The sequence below is a fragment of the Sceloporus undulatus genome, chromosome 3 (assembly GCF_019175285.1).
Source record: "Sceloporus undulatus isolate JIND9_A2432 ecotype Alabama chromosome 3, SceUnd_v1.1, whole genome shotgun sequence".
NCBI classification, from domain to species: domain Eukaryota; kingdom Metazoa; phylum Chordata; class Lepidosauria; order Squamata; family Phrynosomatidae; genus Sceloporus; species Sceloporus undulatus.
This window is the reverse complement of record NC_056524.1, coordinates 223,394,260-223,414,907: the sequence shown is the minus strand read 5'-3', so window position 1 is coordinate 223,414,907 and position 20,648 is coordinate 223,394,260. Positions and strand designations below refer to the sequence as shown.

At 37.7% G+C, this 20,648-nt stretch overlaps 1 protein-coding gene across 2 annotated transcripts in view; it reads left to right on the top strand.

Moving 5' to 3' along the window:
- FARP2 (FERM, ARH/RhoGEF and pleckstrin domain protein 2) overlaps positions 1-20,648 on the top strand; it is a 92,575-nt gene that overhangs the window by 22,924 nt on the left and 49,003 nt on the right. For both annotated transcript variants that reach the window (XM_042460970.1, XM_042460969.1), the window contains exons 3-7: positions 2,878-2,982; positions 5,126-5,168; positions 10,469-10,547; positions 11,868-11,965; positions 14,792-14,906. In XM_042460970.1, coding sequence (XP_042316904.1) covers positions 2,878-2,982; positions 5,126-5,168; positions 10,469-10,547; positions 11,868-11,965; positions 14,792-14,906 — 440 coding nt within the window. The remainder of the gene's footprint in view (positions 1-2,877; positions 2,983-5,125; positions 5,169-10,468; positions 10,548-11,867; positions 11,966-14,791; positions 14,907-20,648) is intronic.

Genomic DNA, 20,648 nt, shown 5'->3' with positions numbered 1-20,648 from the left:
CAGCACCTGACATTCTTGCCAGTACACATTTATTTTCACTCTTCATAAATACATCTATGTTATGATTGCATTTTATCTTTAAATCTATGTCTGCTACTTTGAGGAAATAAAATTAAATGTAGTGGTGAATATATACATGTATTAGTTTTGGCATATATATCATAATAGATGGTTCCATAGGCTAATTTATTTTAGTTCTCACAACTTAGATTTGTGAAATAAGTTTTAAAATAGACATTCTGCAATAAGAAGTGGTCTCTACATGGTGTTTCTGACAAAGCTGTAGCCTAATTACATGGCTATTTATATTTCAATGCAATATTTTTTGTTCTATACTGTATTTGAAAATACTTCAGATAGTGCACATGTGGAAATTCAGTGTTGATAGCTATTTACATTACTAGATGAGCAGCAAAGCTTTACCAATTTAAGTACAGGGACAATATTTCTTGCTGACTGTGAAACTACTGATCAGTCTGTAAAGTCAGCAAACATGAGAATTAAGGACTTGAAACCTGCTTGAGGAGACTGTGGAAAGGATGATGCAATTTGGACTGAGTAAATCAGATATTACAGGTTCTTCATATACTCTTCTTTCAGTATTTCTTCGGGGAATTTAAAAATCTGATGCTTATGAAGCAGACATCTATGTGGTAGTTATAATTATAATATGAATTCTGCTTACGGTACTTAACCTTGCTAACACATTCTACTATTTATTGTTCCTTCATTAGATTCATAGTTTTACAGAATTTCAGTGACTGATAAAGGATACTTATGTTTATGATTTTTGACTCAAAAAAATAGGAGTTCTGCTAGGAATTTCTGTTAGGAAATAACAGAAAGTAACTTACATGACTTAAAATAACTAGAAGCTGATACAGTATAGGTAGGTGTTCACATTTATTGGAGTTAAGCTCAAAAAGTTTCAGAATATTTAAGAAATTCAATTCTTTGCATGTTGTTTCTTTTTACTGTATTTTCCTAGAAAGGTTAAGTGCCCCTTATCCAGAATTCCAAAATCTAGAATATTCAAAAACTTTTTCCATGCGTGGCTGAGATAGTGACACCTTTGCTTTGTGATGGTTCAGTGTACACAAACATATGTATATAAGCTGTATACAAAACATAGATTAATTTCATGTTTGGACTTGGTTCCCATCTCCAAGTTACCTCTGTATATCTATATAGTCAGGGATTAAAGAAAATTGTGGGGGGTGGCGGTTTGAGCATTGGAAAACAATTTTGGGGAACTGAATTTGAATCCCAGCTCGGCCATGGAAACCCACTGGGTGACCTTAGTCAAGTCACATAGTCTCTAAGCCTCAGAAAGGAGAAGGCCAACCCCCTCAGAATAAATCTTAAAAAGAAAACAACTTGAAGGCACATAGCAATAACAACAAAGGCTTACTATTGGTTTACATATTTTTCTCTGTGTTTTGATTGGCTGTTTACTAATACAAATAAATATTACAAATATCTGTTTTTACCTCTTTTGTTTCATGTTAATGACACACAAATTTGCATATTTTTCCTAGATGTTTCTATATAGTTCATTCAGTATACTTAATATAATTAAAACATTATTCAATCAGGACTTTGAAAACATTTGGTGTGTGTGTGTGCGTGTGTGCGCACTTTGTTATTATTGAAACTAATACAAATTAACAGTTTAAAAACTACATATAAATGATTAAATATTATTATGTATGTGTATTTCTTAATACAGTTCGCCCTTCGTATCCACAGGAGGTCTGTTCTGGACCACCTCTCCTGTGGATAAGGAAAAATGCGAGACCTCAAGTCCCATTGTCTTCAGTTGCAGACGTGATATGTGCGTGGTCACTAATGTGGCTGCATGCACACACTCCCATTGAAAGCAACAGGGCTTGCAGTCCATAGCTTTTTAAATCTGCAGATGACAAGCCCACAGATATCCAGAGTCCAGTGTATTTATTATATATTTCTGTAACAAAATGTTACCTGTAACAGTAATAACATGTGTGTAATACTAGTTCATGTCTTCTGACTGTCAAACATCATATGTGGCTCTTAATGTTAAAAAAGGTTGGCCACGCTTGCTATATAGCCTGTGGGCCAAAACCAATCCAAGGAGTTCTCACTGTCTTTCACCTCTCTTCCAAGATTAGCGAAGAGAAGTTTTCCTGTGTTGATAGTAGAGGAAATCCAACTTGCATCTTCTATCACTAATTAGAAATGAGTGGGGTTTCCTCTTCTATTACTAGAGAAAGCCATATTCCAGTGCTGAGCAGAGAGAGACTATCTTTCTCTGGCACTGAAGGGGATTGTCTGTGCTGTTCTCTGCATAGCAGCCATCCTGTTCTTTTCTCAGCAGAGAGAAAGGGACAGTCCATTTTTTCCTGAACAAAGAGACATGCAGTGATTGTTTTGTCTCCCATTTTGTGGAGAAAGGGACCCCTGTGATATGAGAGGAGGCAGACAGAGTTTAGGAGGATTCTACTCCCAGGCATCATCCAGTCCCCTAGCTGGTTACTAGGAATACAGTCCAGTTCTTGGTCTGGAATGCACCTTTGCTATAGAAGGTTCCTGAAATAGATCCTAAACAGATGCACCCCCATATGTGTAACTGCACAGATGACCTCTCAGGGAAACACAAGTACAAGAAATCACACTGACTTTGGGAATGCAAGCAACAGAAATGGCAAGTAATGTAAAGAAAAACTACTGATACATTATGGTGGTGAAATAGTTTTAACTAACATTAACTGTTTTAGTTTTTTGTTTATTTTATGATGAAACTTTAAAACTAGCATGAGTCATTTCATTTCAAGAGTTAATATATTTTGTTCCTGAATTGTAACTAATGGTAGCTCTCATTTTTACTTACTTTCCCAGTCAAAATGTTATGGCCAGAAACTGCTGACAGAAGTATTTAATCATCTGAATTTGGTTGAGTCTGACTACTTTGGGATTGAGTTCCAGAATACACAGTCATATTGGGTATGTAACATGTATTTGTCTGAGTGTAAAAGCTTTTTAATGGATTTTCTTTCAGTTTGTGTTTTTAGCGCAGTTATGTGAATAATTTCACTCACGCATTTTGGGCTTGTTATTCATACAGTGGGACCTCATTTATGTCCATCTCTGCATGTTCCATTGCTCACACATGTCCACACTTGAATAAAGATGGAGTTGATGGTACATATGTATTGGAAGCATGTTCAAGGCATGCAGTTTTATCCTGGTTTGTCCTGGGTCTATTCATATTGGTTACTCACAGCAATAGCACGTTTTTATTTATTTATTTATTTATTTAGGTATTTATACCCCGCCCTTCAGCCCTAATGGCTCTCAGGGCGGCTTACAATTATTATTTTTAATCAGACAGTTCCCTGCCCTCAGGCTTACAATCTAAAAGACACGAATCAAAAGGAGAAGGAAATGGTGGAGGGAAAGGGGAGGAGGTCCAGTGGTTCTTCTCTCCCTCTGAGGCCTGGACCAAGGCAGATGGATTGGAGGGAGGGCTCTTCCATTTCTGTACCACGTATCAGTGAACTAGCATTCCCTAAGTGGTTTACAATGTGTAAGCCAATTGCTCTCAAAAAGCTGGGAACTCATTTTACGAAAGGATGGAAGGCTGGCGGACCTTGGAGCCCTGCCTGGGATCAAACTCACAACATTGTGGCTGTGCATGACTGCAGTACCCACATTTAACTATTATGCCACCAGTTCATCTGAGAATCTGAATCTTTTAGGAAAATGGGGGGGGGGGGAGAGAATCCAACATCAATTATCCTGGATTAAGTTAATTGGATGCATTTGAAGCATACATGAACAACAAAGATTCAACCCAGATTCTATCTGGATTATTTTTACCATCTGAATACCCCAATAGTCTCTCAAAATTACTGAATGCCCCTTCTATTTTTGGCAGGGAGAGTTAAAATCTGTATGTTTTTGAATGTACAGATCAGTCAGATTTGTCTCCAACTCAACATCTTACAATCAAATGAAAGTTTGAAGTTTGTAGGATTTTTAAGAAATCTTGCAGACAGAGTGCACTTAATTTGATGGCAGAATTTGCATGTCTAGGTGTAGCTATTTACAATGTATATAGGGCTGAAACAGACCAGCTCAAAGGGGTGACGTGACAGTGCCCCTGAAAGAGCTGGGTGGGCGCATGCTGTGGCCCCACTCTGGCTTTTTTCTGGTGCAAAAAGAGGAGGCAAAATGCTGCTTCTTTTTGCACCAGAAAAAAGAGGCTTTTCGACCACACTGCCAGAGCGCTGCAACGCAGCCCACCATCTGTGTGGGTGGGCACCGTGACGCCTGCTTCGGGGCATACATCGTCCATATGTAGGGTTGCCATAATTGTCCACTATTACCAGGGACAAAATGTAGCCCAAATGTCCTACATTTTGGGCTGAGTTTTGTCCTGCAGTTGTCCTACAGTTTGGTCTCGAATTTGTTCCACATTTTGTCCCTGGTAATAGTGGATAATTATGGCAACCCTATCCATATGCCATATTCCCCATACCGCTGGGAAGCCAGCATATTGTGCTGATCTGTATTGCCCTATAGTTTCCAACTCATGCTACACATTTTTCAAGATTTATCAGAGGGATTTATGTGATTAGTGATATGCCAGCTGCTTTCTTTGTGGGTGAAAAAGCCTCTAAAGTTGTTTGTGAAGTTTGCATGTAAATATATGCATTAGAAAGGGTCTTAAGAGTTATTTATTCTGGTCTTTGACACTGTCTGAGTTCCCAATATCCTAACTGTCCTGAGTTGATTTCACCCAGTTTCCTGTTTGACATTTCCAGAGAAAGTTCACAGTTTGCTTGTTCCATGAACAATATGGTACAGGTTTCTGTATAAATAGTTCCCCTTCACAGATTCATGCAAAATATGCTATGCATCCGTATGGTATGAATCCAGTGGCCTTCCCTTTGTTAACTTCAGGAAACCATTCCTTTGTCCTTATGCCCCATTATACTTTTGTAATGATCATTTACAGGCTTAGGTTGAGGCTTACTGCTAAGCATAGATAGTGATTAAAACCTCTAATGGAGGAAGTTTTGCTTTTTAGTTGTCAAAACAATTTGTTTCCTTGTTTACCTAATTTTTTTATTTTTTAATTTAGATTTGGATTGAGCCTATGAAACCCACCATTAAGCAGATACGAAGTAAGTACATACAGTATCTATCTCAAATAATTACCTTTTAGAATTAAAGTGGAAATGGGTAATACACCTATTTAGTGCTGTTATTAATAGCTCCTGTTTTCCAAAGACGTGAAGGTAGGTCACTTAGTATGCATGCCACACAAACTTATTCTAGGTAGTTTAATCAATGGCCAGAGGTGTCATTTCCACATATGAAAAAGCCAAAAAAGACTGAAACTATTTTAAGGTGGTTTGCAAATAGAATTCCCACTTGCTAATTCGATAATTCACACCCATGTTTTGGGGTTAGCTTCTTACATTTATTATTCTAATAATAATCTACAATGAAAATAAAAATGCAACAAAATTAAAGATAATATTTAAACATATGTTGTAAATACAGTTTAAAAATCATCATATTTTACAAACCAACATCTCTTTTCAGGCTTAGAATTTATATTCTTTTATGAGTTTCATAAAGCCCATATTTGTGCTCCTGTGTACCTCCTACACTCAAAGGCAAACTGTATTTTTTTGATTTTGTATTCCTCTAGCTTTTTAAAATTTAGGGGAGGGCACGTGTACACCATGAGCTGAAAGCAACCCTGAAGATTATTCTTCTAAACTCCCCTCAATCCCCAAGTGAAAGAAATAAAAATATTATACTTCCAAACATCTGGTAGAGGGTGTGGGGCATTTTCACCAGGTTTTTGGTCCCCTACTCCTTCGGTCCTTTTAGGCCCAGGAGAAGCTTTTTTAAAACAAAACATCTCAGGAGAAGGTGGAAAAGTGACAGAGTGGCTCCCATGCAGGGCATACGGGACCATTTAGGTGCAAAAAAAGTTTTTACATTTTTATTTTTTTTATTTTTTTGTAGGAGAGTGGGCAGCTGGGGAGGCAGGTCTTTTGGGGGGACAGTGTGACCTCTTCACTGTTGACGTTTGCACACTCCATTTAATCCTTTATCTCCTATCAGTTACTTCTTTTTATCCTTTGCCTTCAGCCAGTTGGCAGTTTCCACCATTCACATGCTAGTGGCACCTTGGTTAGTATATGTTCCAGTGTTCTATATCTCCTATGCAGTGTAAAGCACACATAGGAAATAACCAAGAGTGGGTTAGCCCCCAGATGGTCCCTGGAGAGCCACACCTACTCCTCCTGATTTATTTTAATTTGCAAAACAGTTGTTAATATAAAGTGCCTCAATGTCTCCCTCAGTCAATTTCTGTTTTACTTCTTTCAGTCTTTAAACTTCCCAAGAGTAGAGGGAACATAGGCCTGTTACAGACAGCCAAAATAAAACTGCTTCAAGACACAGTGGAGGTATGGTGTTTCAATGATGCATGCATCCTAAGAGTCCAGAAGTTGCACCAAAGCCACGCTCCAGCCCTAAGGACTGGAGTGTGGCTTTGGTGTGGCTTCTGGACTCTTAGGACATATGCATCATTGAAACACCATACCTCCACTGTGACTCGAAGCAGCTTTATTTTGGCTGTCTGTAACAGGCCATAGTGACATTAATCCTATATTACTGGGAACATGAGGAATGTTGTGGAATGAGCCCTTGGTGTCCTCAAAAATGACTTGGGGGACTACATGCAGCCTGTAGGCCACACTTTACCACTCCTTCTGTAAACATGTGATCAGGAATTCTGTATATGTGCTGATGGCTGGATTTAGCTGTAAGGAGGCATCTGGTAGATGTCAGTTACAATGTATAGTACAGCTACATCTTTAAGATTTAATCAGTATTCCTTTCATTCTGAAAAGTAGCATTCATTCTGGGAGGATGGAGGTTGAAATGTTCAGAGTTCAAAGCCTTTGAATAATTACCTAAACGTTCATACAGTGACCTCATACTAAGACATTTTTTTCTTTGCATGATTTGCTTTACCAATTTAAAGATTTACACTATTAGCTTATTAATATTTTAGTGTAATAGCTTTGCTTTTTTTATTCAGAAACTAATTGGTGCTTTCATATTGAGCAGATCATTTGTTTCTTGTAAGGAATTGTGAGATGTGTTAAGAAACCTCAATTTTATTTACCTTAGTGAGAACTGTTAATAGTCAAACTCAATCTCTCTGTATGCTTTATTTCCTTAGTTTTAGCATGTGATTGGCTTTGACTGTTGTATATAACATCTGACTATGGGATGATAGAGGCCTCAAGTACCCATTGTAAGAACCCACAGTAACTGAATTTATATTTTACGTCAAAGGAATGAATTGTATTACAAGTTTTTGGGAATTTCTTTTTTCTTCTTTAAATAGCCATTACCAGTAGGCAATATAACTTGAGGAGAAGCATTGCTAGTACTCTATGCCTGCTGATAACTTGAAGTCTATCACCCTTTTGATACAATGCTAAAGAATGCCAAAATAATGAGAAATAGAAAATATCTGGAAGATGTTTTCTTAGGGGTGAAACAGACCACCCCAAAGGGGCGGCTTGAAGCTGAACTCCCTAAAGAAGAAGATTGGTTGATAAAGTTGTATGACACATTAGAAATGGACATTCTATCTCAGAAACTGTCAACAAAACCCTTGGAGGATGTACAAGAAGAATAGAAACCAGATTTGGCATATCTGGAAGAGAGAAGAAGAAAAAACAATGCAGAAAGAGACCCTTTTGATATGAAGATACCACAACGATTAGTATAGAAACAATAAGAGTATGTCCTTTGCAATTAAACACATAAGGTGGAGAGAAGGGAGGGAGGGGGAGAGTATGTCAATAATGGAGTGTCAAGAGTTGAGAATAGTCAATACTCTACATATTGGAAGATTCAGAAAGACATATTTTGAAGATACAATAGCAAAGTTGTTAATAAATACATGTAAATGGAAATGTTAATAAGATGATATAAAAGCAAGTTATATAAGAAAGAATATGATGGAAATACAGTTACATCAGAAGGGGAAAAACTGTAAATAATTGAGTAGGAAGATAGGATGATAGGAGTTGTGGTTGAAGGTTTAAGTAGGTTATATGGAAGGTATGAGTGGGAAAGAAGATGAAATGAAAGATCAAGAATGTTAGTGAAGAGGGTGTAAGGAAGTTTAAGAAAGTTGAAATAAAGATAAGAGAAGGTATGGAGAGAAAGAAGTTTTGGAATGGTAAATTGACGTTAAGTTTACAAGAGAGGGAAGGAGAGGATCTATAGGGGGGAAATGGGAAAAGGTCACAAAATGCCCTGCTCTTGTATTCATGTTGAATCTTTGTTTAGATTATGTAACTTGTTTGTTCGGTATGACTGAGATGATTTATAGCATGTTATTTTAATTAATAATTTTTTAAACAAACAAAAAACAAAACCTGGCCTTTCCCTCCCTGATGTGGCTTTACGGTGCTTGTGTGGCATGTAAACGCTGCGCTGCCAGAACACCCTGAAGCTGGCTGTCAGGTGGGCAGCTGGGTGACATGAAGCTGGCTTCCGGGCATCTTGGGGGCATGTACTGTGCATATACTGCACGCGCCCAAGCCGGCTGGAAGTCGGCTTTTCATGCTGGCCTGCACCAACCCTAAATCAACCCACATTGTGTGGGGCATGACAGTATCCATTGCATTTACAGTATCTTTTTCTTTTGTACTAAGATGCACTGCAGCTAGCTAAGAGTAAATGCTCAATAGATTTTATATTATTGTATTTTTTACAGTATGACTCTTTTACAAGATTATGCTAATGGTTGAGTTTTAATTAGAGCTTGATAAACCTGATTTCACAAGGATGGGGGGGGGGGCAGAAACAACATACCAGTTTTTAGATGAATTGCAAATTATGCTTTGGGCTTGTGGGAGAATAATCTTCTGTTGGAATTACTAGTAACTAGGCTTTTGCTCCAATATATTTGCCCTATATTTCAGTGAAATTATTGTCTTGTGAAATACTACAGATAACATATATGAAAATTATATGTGGTTTTAAAATCTAGATTGACCAGAAACACTGAGGCTTTTCTTGAGATAATTCACATGCTGGTATTCATTTGTGGTACAGTAAGCAGTTGTGGTCAAATGTTCCCACTATATCTTGATTTAATGTTCTGTGATGATTCAACCAATATATGTATATTATTAAACTTTGATAGCACATGAAATAAATGTCGTTATTCAGAATTATTTTGTCTTTAATTCCTTTGAAAGGAGATGAAAGCTATGTCTCTCATTTAGAGTTCTCAGCTCAGAGCGAACAACACTGTAGAAAATTGATAAAATACTGTTGACTATTACTCTCTCTGTGTGTGCGCACATGTATGAGCACATATGTGCCTTCAACTTGCTTTAGTCATGTTCTCAATAACAAAAATGCTATTAGTATAACTTGTCCACTATTCATTGTATATTTAATGTTGTGTCTCCTCCCCTCCTGATCATTGACACCAATCAGACATTTCACAACTACTAAACCAATATAACACTACATCATTTTCTTCGTTTATTCATACAGTTTATAGCACCATGAAAATCTTCCTATTGACCATATTTGACAAGCAGGTGCAATGCAAGTACTTAGGGACGAAGTATTCAGTGCAGATGTCTCTTAAGCTGTGGCCGCCCTAGGGAAGAAAACTGGTTGTAGTGGGTGTGGCCCCAGGGTTCTAGAATCCTTATTGGCATCATGGCCAAACGTTAAGAAGCTGTGCAGTGACATAAGAAGGGTTATTTTGTATTTAGTAGGTTCTGCTTCATAGTTTATGCTTTAATCTGGCAGTTGAAGGATATAGAGACATTGAGAACAGAAAGAGGAATAAACCTTCCTCTTGACAACTTGTTTGTACTGTTCTCATTTCAGTTAGGATGAGATATACGTAACACCGAAGTGATTTAGTTTCTTTTGTAAACTAAACTGCCCTGTAAAACATTAGAAATCTATCTTTCATGGATGCACCCCAGCCCAAAGGACATGTTATCCAGCCATGCAGAATTTCAGGCTTGGTCCTGGGTTGATCTGGATAGAACTTGTTATTTGGTAGTCCAGTTCTACACTTTTGCTGAGGAGATTCTGGAACCCATTAGCTAAAGGAATGTAACTGGTTTCATCTGTTGTAGACTGGCTGCTGCATCAAAATACACCTGTACAATGTATCATATGTCAGTGATATGTCGGTTTTTGGCACTACAGTATACTGTACTGTACAAAGGCTTGAGAAGGCCTGAGATTGCAGCCACTTCCAGGTCATAAGATTTGATCAGTAGAAACCCATTGACAACATAAATGGCTAATTCCCATGACCTTCTTTTTGAAATTCAGCAGTCATTAATATGAATGTTAAAATATGAAGGTAAAAATGTAATAAAATGTATTGACTTTCCCATAGGACCAAAGAATGCAATGCTTCGTCTAGCTGTAAAATTCTTTCCTCCTGATCCTGGTCAGCTGCAAGAGGAGTATACCAGGTAAAGAATAACTGTTAATTTATAAATTATTTTCAATAGAAACATGAATAGGATGCAAGAGGTCTGAGAAATCAATTTCCCATGATAGTATTGGCCCTAGTTTTGTTTTGCTTTGAATAACAATTCCCCCCCCCCCCCAATCTAATCTAGTAACAGAGAAGATGCTTCAGGAACATACAAACATAATTTACATGCTACAAAAATGGATAAAAGTAGCCACTTCTACGGGGACAAAGTTGTTTAAGTAACATTGTTTCCTTGGGAAGAAAATTGAGGCTGTCATTCTGTGTACACATAGTGTGGACTTGCTGTTACTTACTTCTTAGTAAACATGGATAGGATTGAGCTGATAGTTCCCAGCACTAGTTCTATGTAATAGCTAAGCAAAAGTCTGTATATTATTCTGTTAATGTCAGTTCATGTAATTGTGCCTCACCGATTCTAGGTTGGTTTATCCAGTTTATCTTGTTATGCCATTGTTTTCCTATGCATGTTATGAGCGGGAAGTATTTAGGGAATATTTTCGTCTTCTGTGTTCTTCCTGAGACTCCATGAAGCATACTTGAGCAGATCTATGTAATTCCATGCTGCTCATACTAAATTTTCTGTCAAGCTGTGCTTTGTGTTTCTAGTATACTTTGCTTCACTCCACCTGTACATATTATCTTATCAGTGAATTTCAATCCTGTTTTTCTAGCCAGCTTCCCATTGTTGTCTCACTTTTCTCAGTTCGTTGAAACTTCTAAATTACTTCTGTGGATGACTTGAGAGTCTATGGGAAATGATAGCTTTTGGAGAAAAATGTCTCTTTCATTGTCTCTGCCAAGGCAACCCAAATGAAGGAATGTATGTGTTCTATTCTTCTTGGCAGAGAATTTAGACTATGTGTTCCAAGATACAGTTTGTAGTCTCTGTCCCTCTGGTTCCTGCTGGATCCCAACTCCTAGCCACTTTTGGATTAAAGCTCAATATCCTTAGACATAACACAGTTGTATGAGTTGATGCTGGTTAATTTCCCAAACTTTTGCTGGTTATGCCAGGTATGCTGGTCATGCCAGGAAAAAACACTGAGAAGATATAATAGTAATTGATAACTGTTACATCGCAGCAACTGCCAGGTTGATGGTGGTGATACACTCTTTCTGTTGGTTAGCAGTCTAAGGTATTGGAAGCAATGTCATCTCTGTGTAGATACACAACCATATAACATGAACACATGTTGCTGCTGTCCTTGGCTAGAGCTAATATTTAAACTTCTTTTTTCTGCCAGAATGAATAGTTTCAACTGACAAATGTTAAACTGTTGATTCTTCTTTTTAGGTATCTATTTGCATTACAAATCAAGAGAGACCTAGCAGAGGAACGCCTTACCTGCAATGATAACACAGCAGCACTCCTCATAGCTCACCTTCTGCAGTGTTAGTATGCAATGTGGCCTGTGGAAACGTAAAGTTACTACACCTCAGTATATCAAAAACACTAAGAAATTAAGATTTTGGTATTATGTTGGCATGGACTCTGACTATATGTGATTCAGCCAACCTTATTGAAGCAATAAGGAGAGTTTGAGTCAACAACAGTCAGATGTCTCTAATGTCACTTCCTGTTAACTTCTTGTTTTCAAAAAGTCCTCTCCTGGGCTTAAAATGGCCCAGGAGAACCAAATACATGGCAAAACTCCCCCCCTGTGCTTACTAGAGGGTGTTTCAGGGTATTTCCCTGGTCAAAAAATAATGCCTAGAGAGGCCTCCACACAGCTTCCTTGGGGCTGCTTCTGAGGACTGTCTAGAAATTGCATTCCATATGAAGTGTAGGTATTTGGATGTTGATACAGACTAGGAAGTCTGAAAAAGTAACTCTTATTCAGTGTCAGCTCCAGTTTTGCCAGTTGAGAGTGTTGCTTTTAACCTTTAAAGCTCTAAGTAGTTTGGGATCATGTTGCTATGGGATCATCTACAGTCTTGCCTATATGTGTGTCAAAAATAATTCTTGAGTGCCATTAAGATTGGTCCAACTAATATGTTCACGAGAGGGCTTTCTTGATGAAGCCAAAACTATTTAACTCATGCCTTGCCTGTTCTGTGCTGGCGTTTAGTGAGGCATTTCAGTGCTTCTTTTAATTAGAGATTGTCAATAATATTTGAGAGCAGCTTCTCAGTGTATCCTATACATTTGCTTATGTAGCAGGATTATCTTCTTGCCTTTCTTGTTCATTGCCTTGTAAAGATGTAACTTTTAGAACCAGCTGAGGACATTTGAAAAATTTTTTAAAGCCCAAATTTATATTTTCATAGATTCAAATAATTGCCATGTAGAAGCATAGAATTGGAAGGGGCCTCATAGGCCATCAAGTCTATGGGCCACTTGCTCCGTTCAGGTTCTCTAGATAAAGCATCCCCAGTAGGTAGCTGTCCAACCTCTTTTTGAAGACATCTAGAGAAGGAGACCCCACCACCTATGTAGGCACTTGGTTCCATTGCCAAACCATTTCTAATGTCAAGAAGTTACTTCTAATATTCGTTTGAAATCTACTTTTCTGTAACTTCAAACTTTAGACCTAGTCTTACCTTCTGAGACAGCAGGGCACAGGCTTGTCCCCTCTTTTCTGTGACAGCCTTTGAGGTATTTAAAGAGTGCAATAATGTCACAGTCTTTTCTTCACCAAACTGAACATGCCCAGCTCCTTCAACATTTCTTCATATGTTTTGTTCTCCATAACTCTTATGATCCTCATTGACTTTTTCTGAACCTGCTGCAATTTGTTTATATCCTTCTCAAACCAAGACTCCCAGAACTGAGCACAGTACTCCAGATGAGGCAATGGGACTATTAATTCCCCCTTTTGGAAACTATGCTTCTACTAATACAGGCTAAAATAGCACTCACTTTCTTGAAAATATTTAGTTTTTTCTCTCTTTCAAACCATTTTAATTTGTTTCTCATGTTTTGTAAGATTGCATTTTCTTTAATTAGATATTGTCATCTAGAACTATGTGTTTTGGGCAACTTCATCACCAAGTAGAATTGACAGCATTGTGCTTGCAGTTCCTGCATAGTTCAGCAACATTTAATTATGTTCCAGATTGTGGGCACCACTAGGAACTATGTTACCTTTTCTCTAGGTGATTCCATGACAAAACATGTCCTAGAAAACTTAATTACATCTATAAATTGTGTGTAATGAAGATCTTAATATAGCAAGCTGCTTTATAATGAATCAGAGAATTGTTTGACACAACACTGGCAGTATCTCTCCAGCATTTCAGGAAGGATTCTTTCCTCTTCCTATTAGAAGAGGCCAGGTATCGAATCTCAGATGTTTGGTATGCAGTACATGTACTCAGCTACTGAGCTACAGCTCTTCTCCTTTCTTTTAAAAAATCATCAGTGACAGTTGTATGAAAAGCTGGTAGGCACATGTCTACATGAAAATGTGAGTACACTAGACTCACATTTAGACACAGATCATATGCATAGCCTAAAACACTTTCTGCTATTCATCTCACAAGGTTTGTTTATTTAATTACAGTGGTACCTCGGGTTACGAAAATAATTCGTTCCGCGGCCGCTTTCGTAACCCGAAAAGCCTTCGTAAGCCGAAAACCCATAGGCGCTAATGGGGAAAAGCCGCGATTCCGTGTGAAATAGCGCCGAAAAGCACCAAAAAATTTTTCGTAACCCGAAAAAACATTCGTAACCCGGAACAATTATTTCCTATGGGATTTTTTCGTATCGCGGAAATTTCGTAACCTGGGTATTTCGTATCCCGAGGTACCACTGTACTGTGGTGGTGTGCTTTCAAGTCATTTCCAACTTATGTAAATCTTATGGTGAACCTATCAAGGTTTTCTGAGGGATGAGGGTGTGTGACTTGCCTAAGGTCACCCAGTGGGTTTTCATGGCCAAGGGGGTTTTGAACCCTGGCCTCCAGAGTTGTAGTCCAGCACTCAAACCACTGCACTGTGCTAGCTCCACACTTGCTTATTTACTTCCTGCCTTTGTCTCGGTATGAAACCGAAGGTGTCTCATAATAGATTAAAACAGAATAATTTTATTAAATGAAAATTCCACAAGACTATAGTATTCCTATTTCTGGGGGGAAACCAAGAAATGGGGACTGGTTGATGTGAGCAATTAACAGTTCTTGTAAATGAAAGTGGTTTCAAAGATTTGTTTGCTGAGTCTGTGGAATTGCAGTATTAAGGAACTCTTTATTTTGTATATATTTTTCTCTTCAATCACAGCGGAGATTGGAGACTTTGATGAATCAGGAGACCGAGAACACCTTAAAAATAATCAGTATTTTCCAAACCAGGACAGACTGCAAGCAAAAATACTTGAATTTCACAGGAAACACATGTAAGTGAAAAACAATGTCCTATTTCTGTTATACAGCACATTGTTATACATTATGGAAAAAAATAGCCTTACAGTAATGCTATAATGAAGATGTTCTTGGTGCATGTTAAGTTGCCTCATTTTTGACATGCTGAAATGTAAACAAAATGTTGCATGAAATTTGGCATATCTAATGTTAATCTGATGAATGATATGATCATCTTCTTCATGGCCTCTGTGATTCACAAATATGGGATCATCTGCCCTTGTGCAGTCCATCTTTGGGAACTTAGGCCTGTTACAGACAGCCAAAATAAAGCTGCTTTGAGTCACAGTGGAGGTATGGTGTTTCAATGATGCATGCATCCTAAGAGTCCAGAAGTTGCACCAAAGCCACGCTCTAGCCCTAAGGACTGGAGCGTGGCTTTGGTGTGGCTTCTGGACTCTTAGGACGCATGCATCATTGAAACACCGTACCTCCACTGTGACTCGAAGCAGCTTTATTTTGGCTGTCTGTAACAGGCCTTAAAAAACTAAGCAGCCTTCTGTTCTCTTCCTGCCCACCTGCAGCTTATGGCATCAAAGGCTTTCTTTAAAAGTGCAGTAAAGAAAATTCCCCAGGCTGACTGCCATTCTAGATGGCTACTGTCTTAGGGAGGCCTGTATGATAGATAAGTGTGTACACTTATCTGGACTTTCTCTCAACAAGCCCATTGCAACTGGGTTTTCCAGATTCAAAGCCCATCTTTAGGGGTCAGTTATTAAGGTCTTTGTATCCACTGCACAAAATAAGCTTCTTTACATGTCTTCAAGTACCATCTGTTCTGTACTGTCCAGATCGATGAAACATGGTACCACACACTTAGCATAAATACAGGGTGATTCTGTGTCAGATGCTTCAAGATGCTCTGCTGTTGCCCAACCCGATGTCCATCTTCAGTCAGATATGGAAACCTGCCTAGGTGCTTCATCCTCCACAACATCCCCCCCACCCCCGACACCAGGTAAATCGTCTTATTAAAAATAATAATAATTGTAAGCCGCTCTGAGAGCCTTTAGGGCTGAAGGGCGGGGTATAAATACCGTAAATAAATAAATAAATCAACAGATCCTTCAACGAAAGCTAAGACGTGAAAGAAGACCAAAGATACTTGCTTGGTGCTGAGAAGAAGCAGAAGTCTATTGGTAAGAACTCAGTTGCTCTATACACTGAAGATGACCAATTCATCTGTTGCTATCCTACCACAATACTTTGGTCCTCACCTTCCATCATGCATGGCTCCAGCATTTGTAAATCCACAGAGGTCTCTGGAATCTATTCTGGAGTACCTTGAAGAAGACCTTGTATCTAAAAATGAAACTACTGATGCCAGTGCCTGGGTGCATACTCAGGAAGGAAGGTGATTGAACAGCCATCAACCCTCCAATGTGTATCCTCAGACCTTGAAACTCTGCAGCACCATGGCCTTGGATTGATCGCTCTCCAGTCAGTCAAATATCCTCTGCAGCCATTACCCGAGGAGGTGGCAACCGACAGGCTATGCCATCAGCAACCATATCTCTTATGCTAGGGACAGACATCCTTGATAAGACCCACACACAACATATCATGGAGAATACAAGCCAGATCCTCCCTCTAACTGGGACTGATACCGTGATTAGTACCAGTACCAACAAGAATTTGTACTGCAAAGATATGACGAGGATTTTTCCTATTTCAGGTGCAGATGATTCAGGGACTTGTGGGACTCATCACAGTCATTACAAAAGTAACATATTTTGCCAGGCTATGGATGCACCCTCTTCCATTTCTGGTTTCTGTCAGTATTTCAGTCACAGATGGACAAAAAACCTTCAAGATCCCCCATCTTCAAGCCAAAACCTGTCAATCACTCATTTAGTGGACAAACCGAAGGAATCTCCTTTGAGGAGTTCCCCTGCTTCTCAGATTTCTGACTCGGATTGTCACCACTGAAACATCATTGGACAGAGAGGGGCCCACCTGAGATCATACTCTGTGAAGGAAGCCTTGTCTGCCTTTGATAAAAAATGTCATATCAACATCTTGGAACTCTTTGCCATACCAAAAGTATTTGAGGTCCTTCTGTTCATGTTCTTGGAATAGACAACACCGTGGCTAACAACCTCAGCAGGTCATCCACTCAGGGTCACAAGTAGATGCTCCTCCTTTACATTCTACAGGGGGTCTTCACTGCCTGGAGCCATCCATCTGTTGGTAGCTTTGCCTTTTTCACCAATCCCTCCCACCCCACCCCCATGCTGTTCTTTCAAGAAATCTGAACCTATCGCTTATGGGGGACTTTTAAAATTACTCCAGGGGCTGGGGTAATAGTCTGCATACTGATCCAGACAACACAGCTAAGTCTTTGAATTGTACTGTACACTGTATCCAGTGGGACCACTGATAACATTTTTATCTGTTTCTTTATTTGACAGTGATATCTGACAGACTTTGGAGTCCTATCAAATTAAAAATTGGGTACAATTTTTTTAAAAAAAGTATAAACATGATATGCAATACAGAATGGTGTAACACAGACACACAAACACATGTAAACAAGGTGCTACTCAAACCATATTGCTTGCATATAACAGCTAAAAGTTAATATCAGCATCCCTTGCTGCTGTTCTGAGCTTTGAGAAAAACAGATATTTTTTTTAAAATCATTTTAAAAATAATGCTTTAAAAGTTCATTATTTCTAACTATTTGTTAAATTGGAAATAAAACATAATCAAAATAACAGTGAAATTAAAAGTGTTGTGTACTCTTTGTTTAATACAAGGTATGCTTTCTTGTGGACATAATTAAGTCCTTTGTTTAAATAGAAGCTAGTGGGTAAATGAACCTGGGGGAGGGCATTTTTTAAAAAAGAATTAAGCAGTTATAGCTTCCCACCCATTTCCTCTAAAAGAGCATCCTTCTTGGCTCTGCTTATTCTGTCATTGCCAAACATTACTTCTCTATCATAGAATGTATGAATCTCTAGGAATACATATGGAGTGGTTGTATCCTGCTCACCTGTGTGCTTTTACAATATGTGCTTTTACAATATTTTCCAGCTATCCAAGTTAAAAATACATAATGGTCAGTTGACTCTTGTGGTATTCTCAGGGTATCTGCCATCTGTTTGATCCTCATAATTGATAGAATATTACAGCAGCATTCAAATACTTGGTTACCATGTAAGAACACAACTCATTTTAAAAACAACAGCATTTTATCTATTAAAATCTATTGCAGGAATATATTTCTTCTTGTGAAAATTCTCTAAATGGCAATTCACTGGGAGTAGGATGGCTAAGCAGATTTATCTGTTTAGCAGATAATGAAATTAGACCAGATTGTTTTCAGGCCAGTCTCCGAGGATTAGTCAACTGAAAACATCTGAAGATAATTACTCTGAAACTGCTTTATGCTTGTAAACATTTGTTTGCATAGTGTGGATCAGTTGGAATAATTCCTGGTTTTCTTCCCACTTAAGAAAGACAGTATCTTTTGGGTTTTTTTTTTCATTTTATTTAATTAAAACACGAATAACAAATAATGATACATAATAACAAACTAACAAGCATTTTACAAATAGACATTACGTACATATACCTATACATATTATACATATTATCAGTAATTCTCTAAAGCTAAACACTTCCATCCAGGAAGCCAATTGGTATCCCTCTTTTTTAGTTTATAGCACATACTACCAAGAAAAAAGAAAAAATTGTATTAGTACATATATCCTTTACAATATCCGTATGGGGAAAAGAAATAAGAGTAAAGGGTAAAATTCATATAAAATTATAAAAATATAGTTTCCCTTCAGTTATATCCAGTCAATCGTTTAAGCCAGAGAAAAGGAAAAAGATCCTATATTTTAATCTCTTTATTGAATATTAATTATTATATATATGCTATATTTCATCTAACTCCCTAATTACACTGCTTTCATTCCATCATATATATTTAGACAATTCCATTCTTCCTTAACCATATCAACATTTTTATTTCCCAGGCTGGCGATAAGTATAGCTAGACTTTTCTCTAAAATTGGGCATACAAAATTCTGGCCGTGGTGATCATATACAAAATTAAACGTGAGGCTTCCTTTGCCTTTTTGTTTTCCAAAATTCCAGTCATATTTAACAAAAACAGTCGAGGGTCAAGTGGGATATCTAATTGTAAAAAATTAATCATCAATAATCGTATAGATCTCAAATATTCCCTGGCTTTGATGCAGGACCACCATAAATGGAGATAATCACCTTCATGCTTATCACATTTCCAACATGTTTTCTTCACAGTTTTATATATCCTATTAAATTTAACACGAGTCATATGCCATTGATACATCATCTTAATATAGTTCTCCTTAAAGTTTTGACATAAAGTAAATTTTCTAGTCACTCTCCATGATCTTTCCCATAATTCCAAGTCTATATTTTTTCCTAAATCTTGCGACCATTTCACCATGCAATTCTTTACTATTTCATCCTCAAGATCTCTACCTTTCAGAATCCTATAATATCTTGAAAGATGTCCTTTCTCTTTATTTTCTATAATCTTATCCAATTCATTAGATTCCATGGTAGTTCTAAAATTAACACAATCTGATTTAAATCTTTCCGCTATTTGAAAGTAACTAAACCAATCTATTATAATATTCTCAAATTCCAATTGTTCCCTTGTTTTTAAGGAGATCATTCTATCATTTTCCCTGAAAACAATATCAGAATATCTAAGCCAGGTCCTATTACAGATTTTGGACCTTTGTTGAAATGCTTCTTGAGGAGACACCGATTTAGGCATTTGTCTATAAAACAGAGGTTTTACGTTGTTCCCTATCAACAATAAAGATCTTATGAAGTGCTGTTCAAAATCTCTGTTTTCTCTTACTTTGTTATACCAGAGGAAAGTGTGTAGACCAAATCTCAAATCATTATCTTCTAGAGATAGTAATCTTTCATCTTCTAACTTGAACCATTTTTCTAACCAACAGTATCTTTTGAAGATTCAAGAAAGGTTAATATAAACCACTTTGTTGTTTGGCAAGCATGTGCACTGAATTCTTTATATCACAAAAATAGGATAGAAACGTCAATAAACAGCTATGCAACTTAGAAGTGTGAAATTTATGGCTACATATTGGGGCGACTCAGATGCAGTGGGAAACCATGAATACCCAGCTTGTGTACTCCCTTCTACCCTTTAGCAGGCCAGAGGGAGGAAGCGGGATCCTTTTGTTTCCACTTTTAAACTGATATTGGTGGGTATGAAAGGTGATGAAATCAAATACTTCACTCCTTGGTAAAAGAACAGTAAAAGGCAACAAGAAATCTATAGAAGTATTTGCTGTAGGTGCTAAGACAGGCCAAAAAAAAAAAGTTAGACAAAGAGTGCAACTGATCCATAAAAGACTGCACTGATGAAGTGTTGCCAGATATTATTTAACATACTGCAACGTAACCTGATGCATTCAAACCACAAGAGTTCAGGTATGGTCTTTGTCATTCAGAAGACAGGCCGATGTCCATCAGTGTTAAATATGGAGCAATGAGTTACACTCAGCCTTCGATATCCATGGATTTTGCATCCATGGATTCAACCCAGGACAGTTTAAATATATTCACACACACAAAAATTCCAAAAAGCAAACATTAATGTTTTATATAAGGCATGTCATTTTACTATGCCACTATCTATAATGCGACATGAGCATTCATGGATTTTGGTATCCAAATGGGGT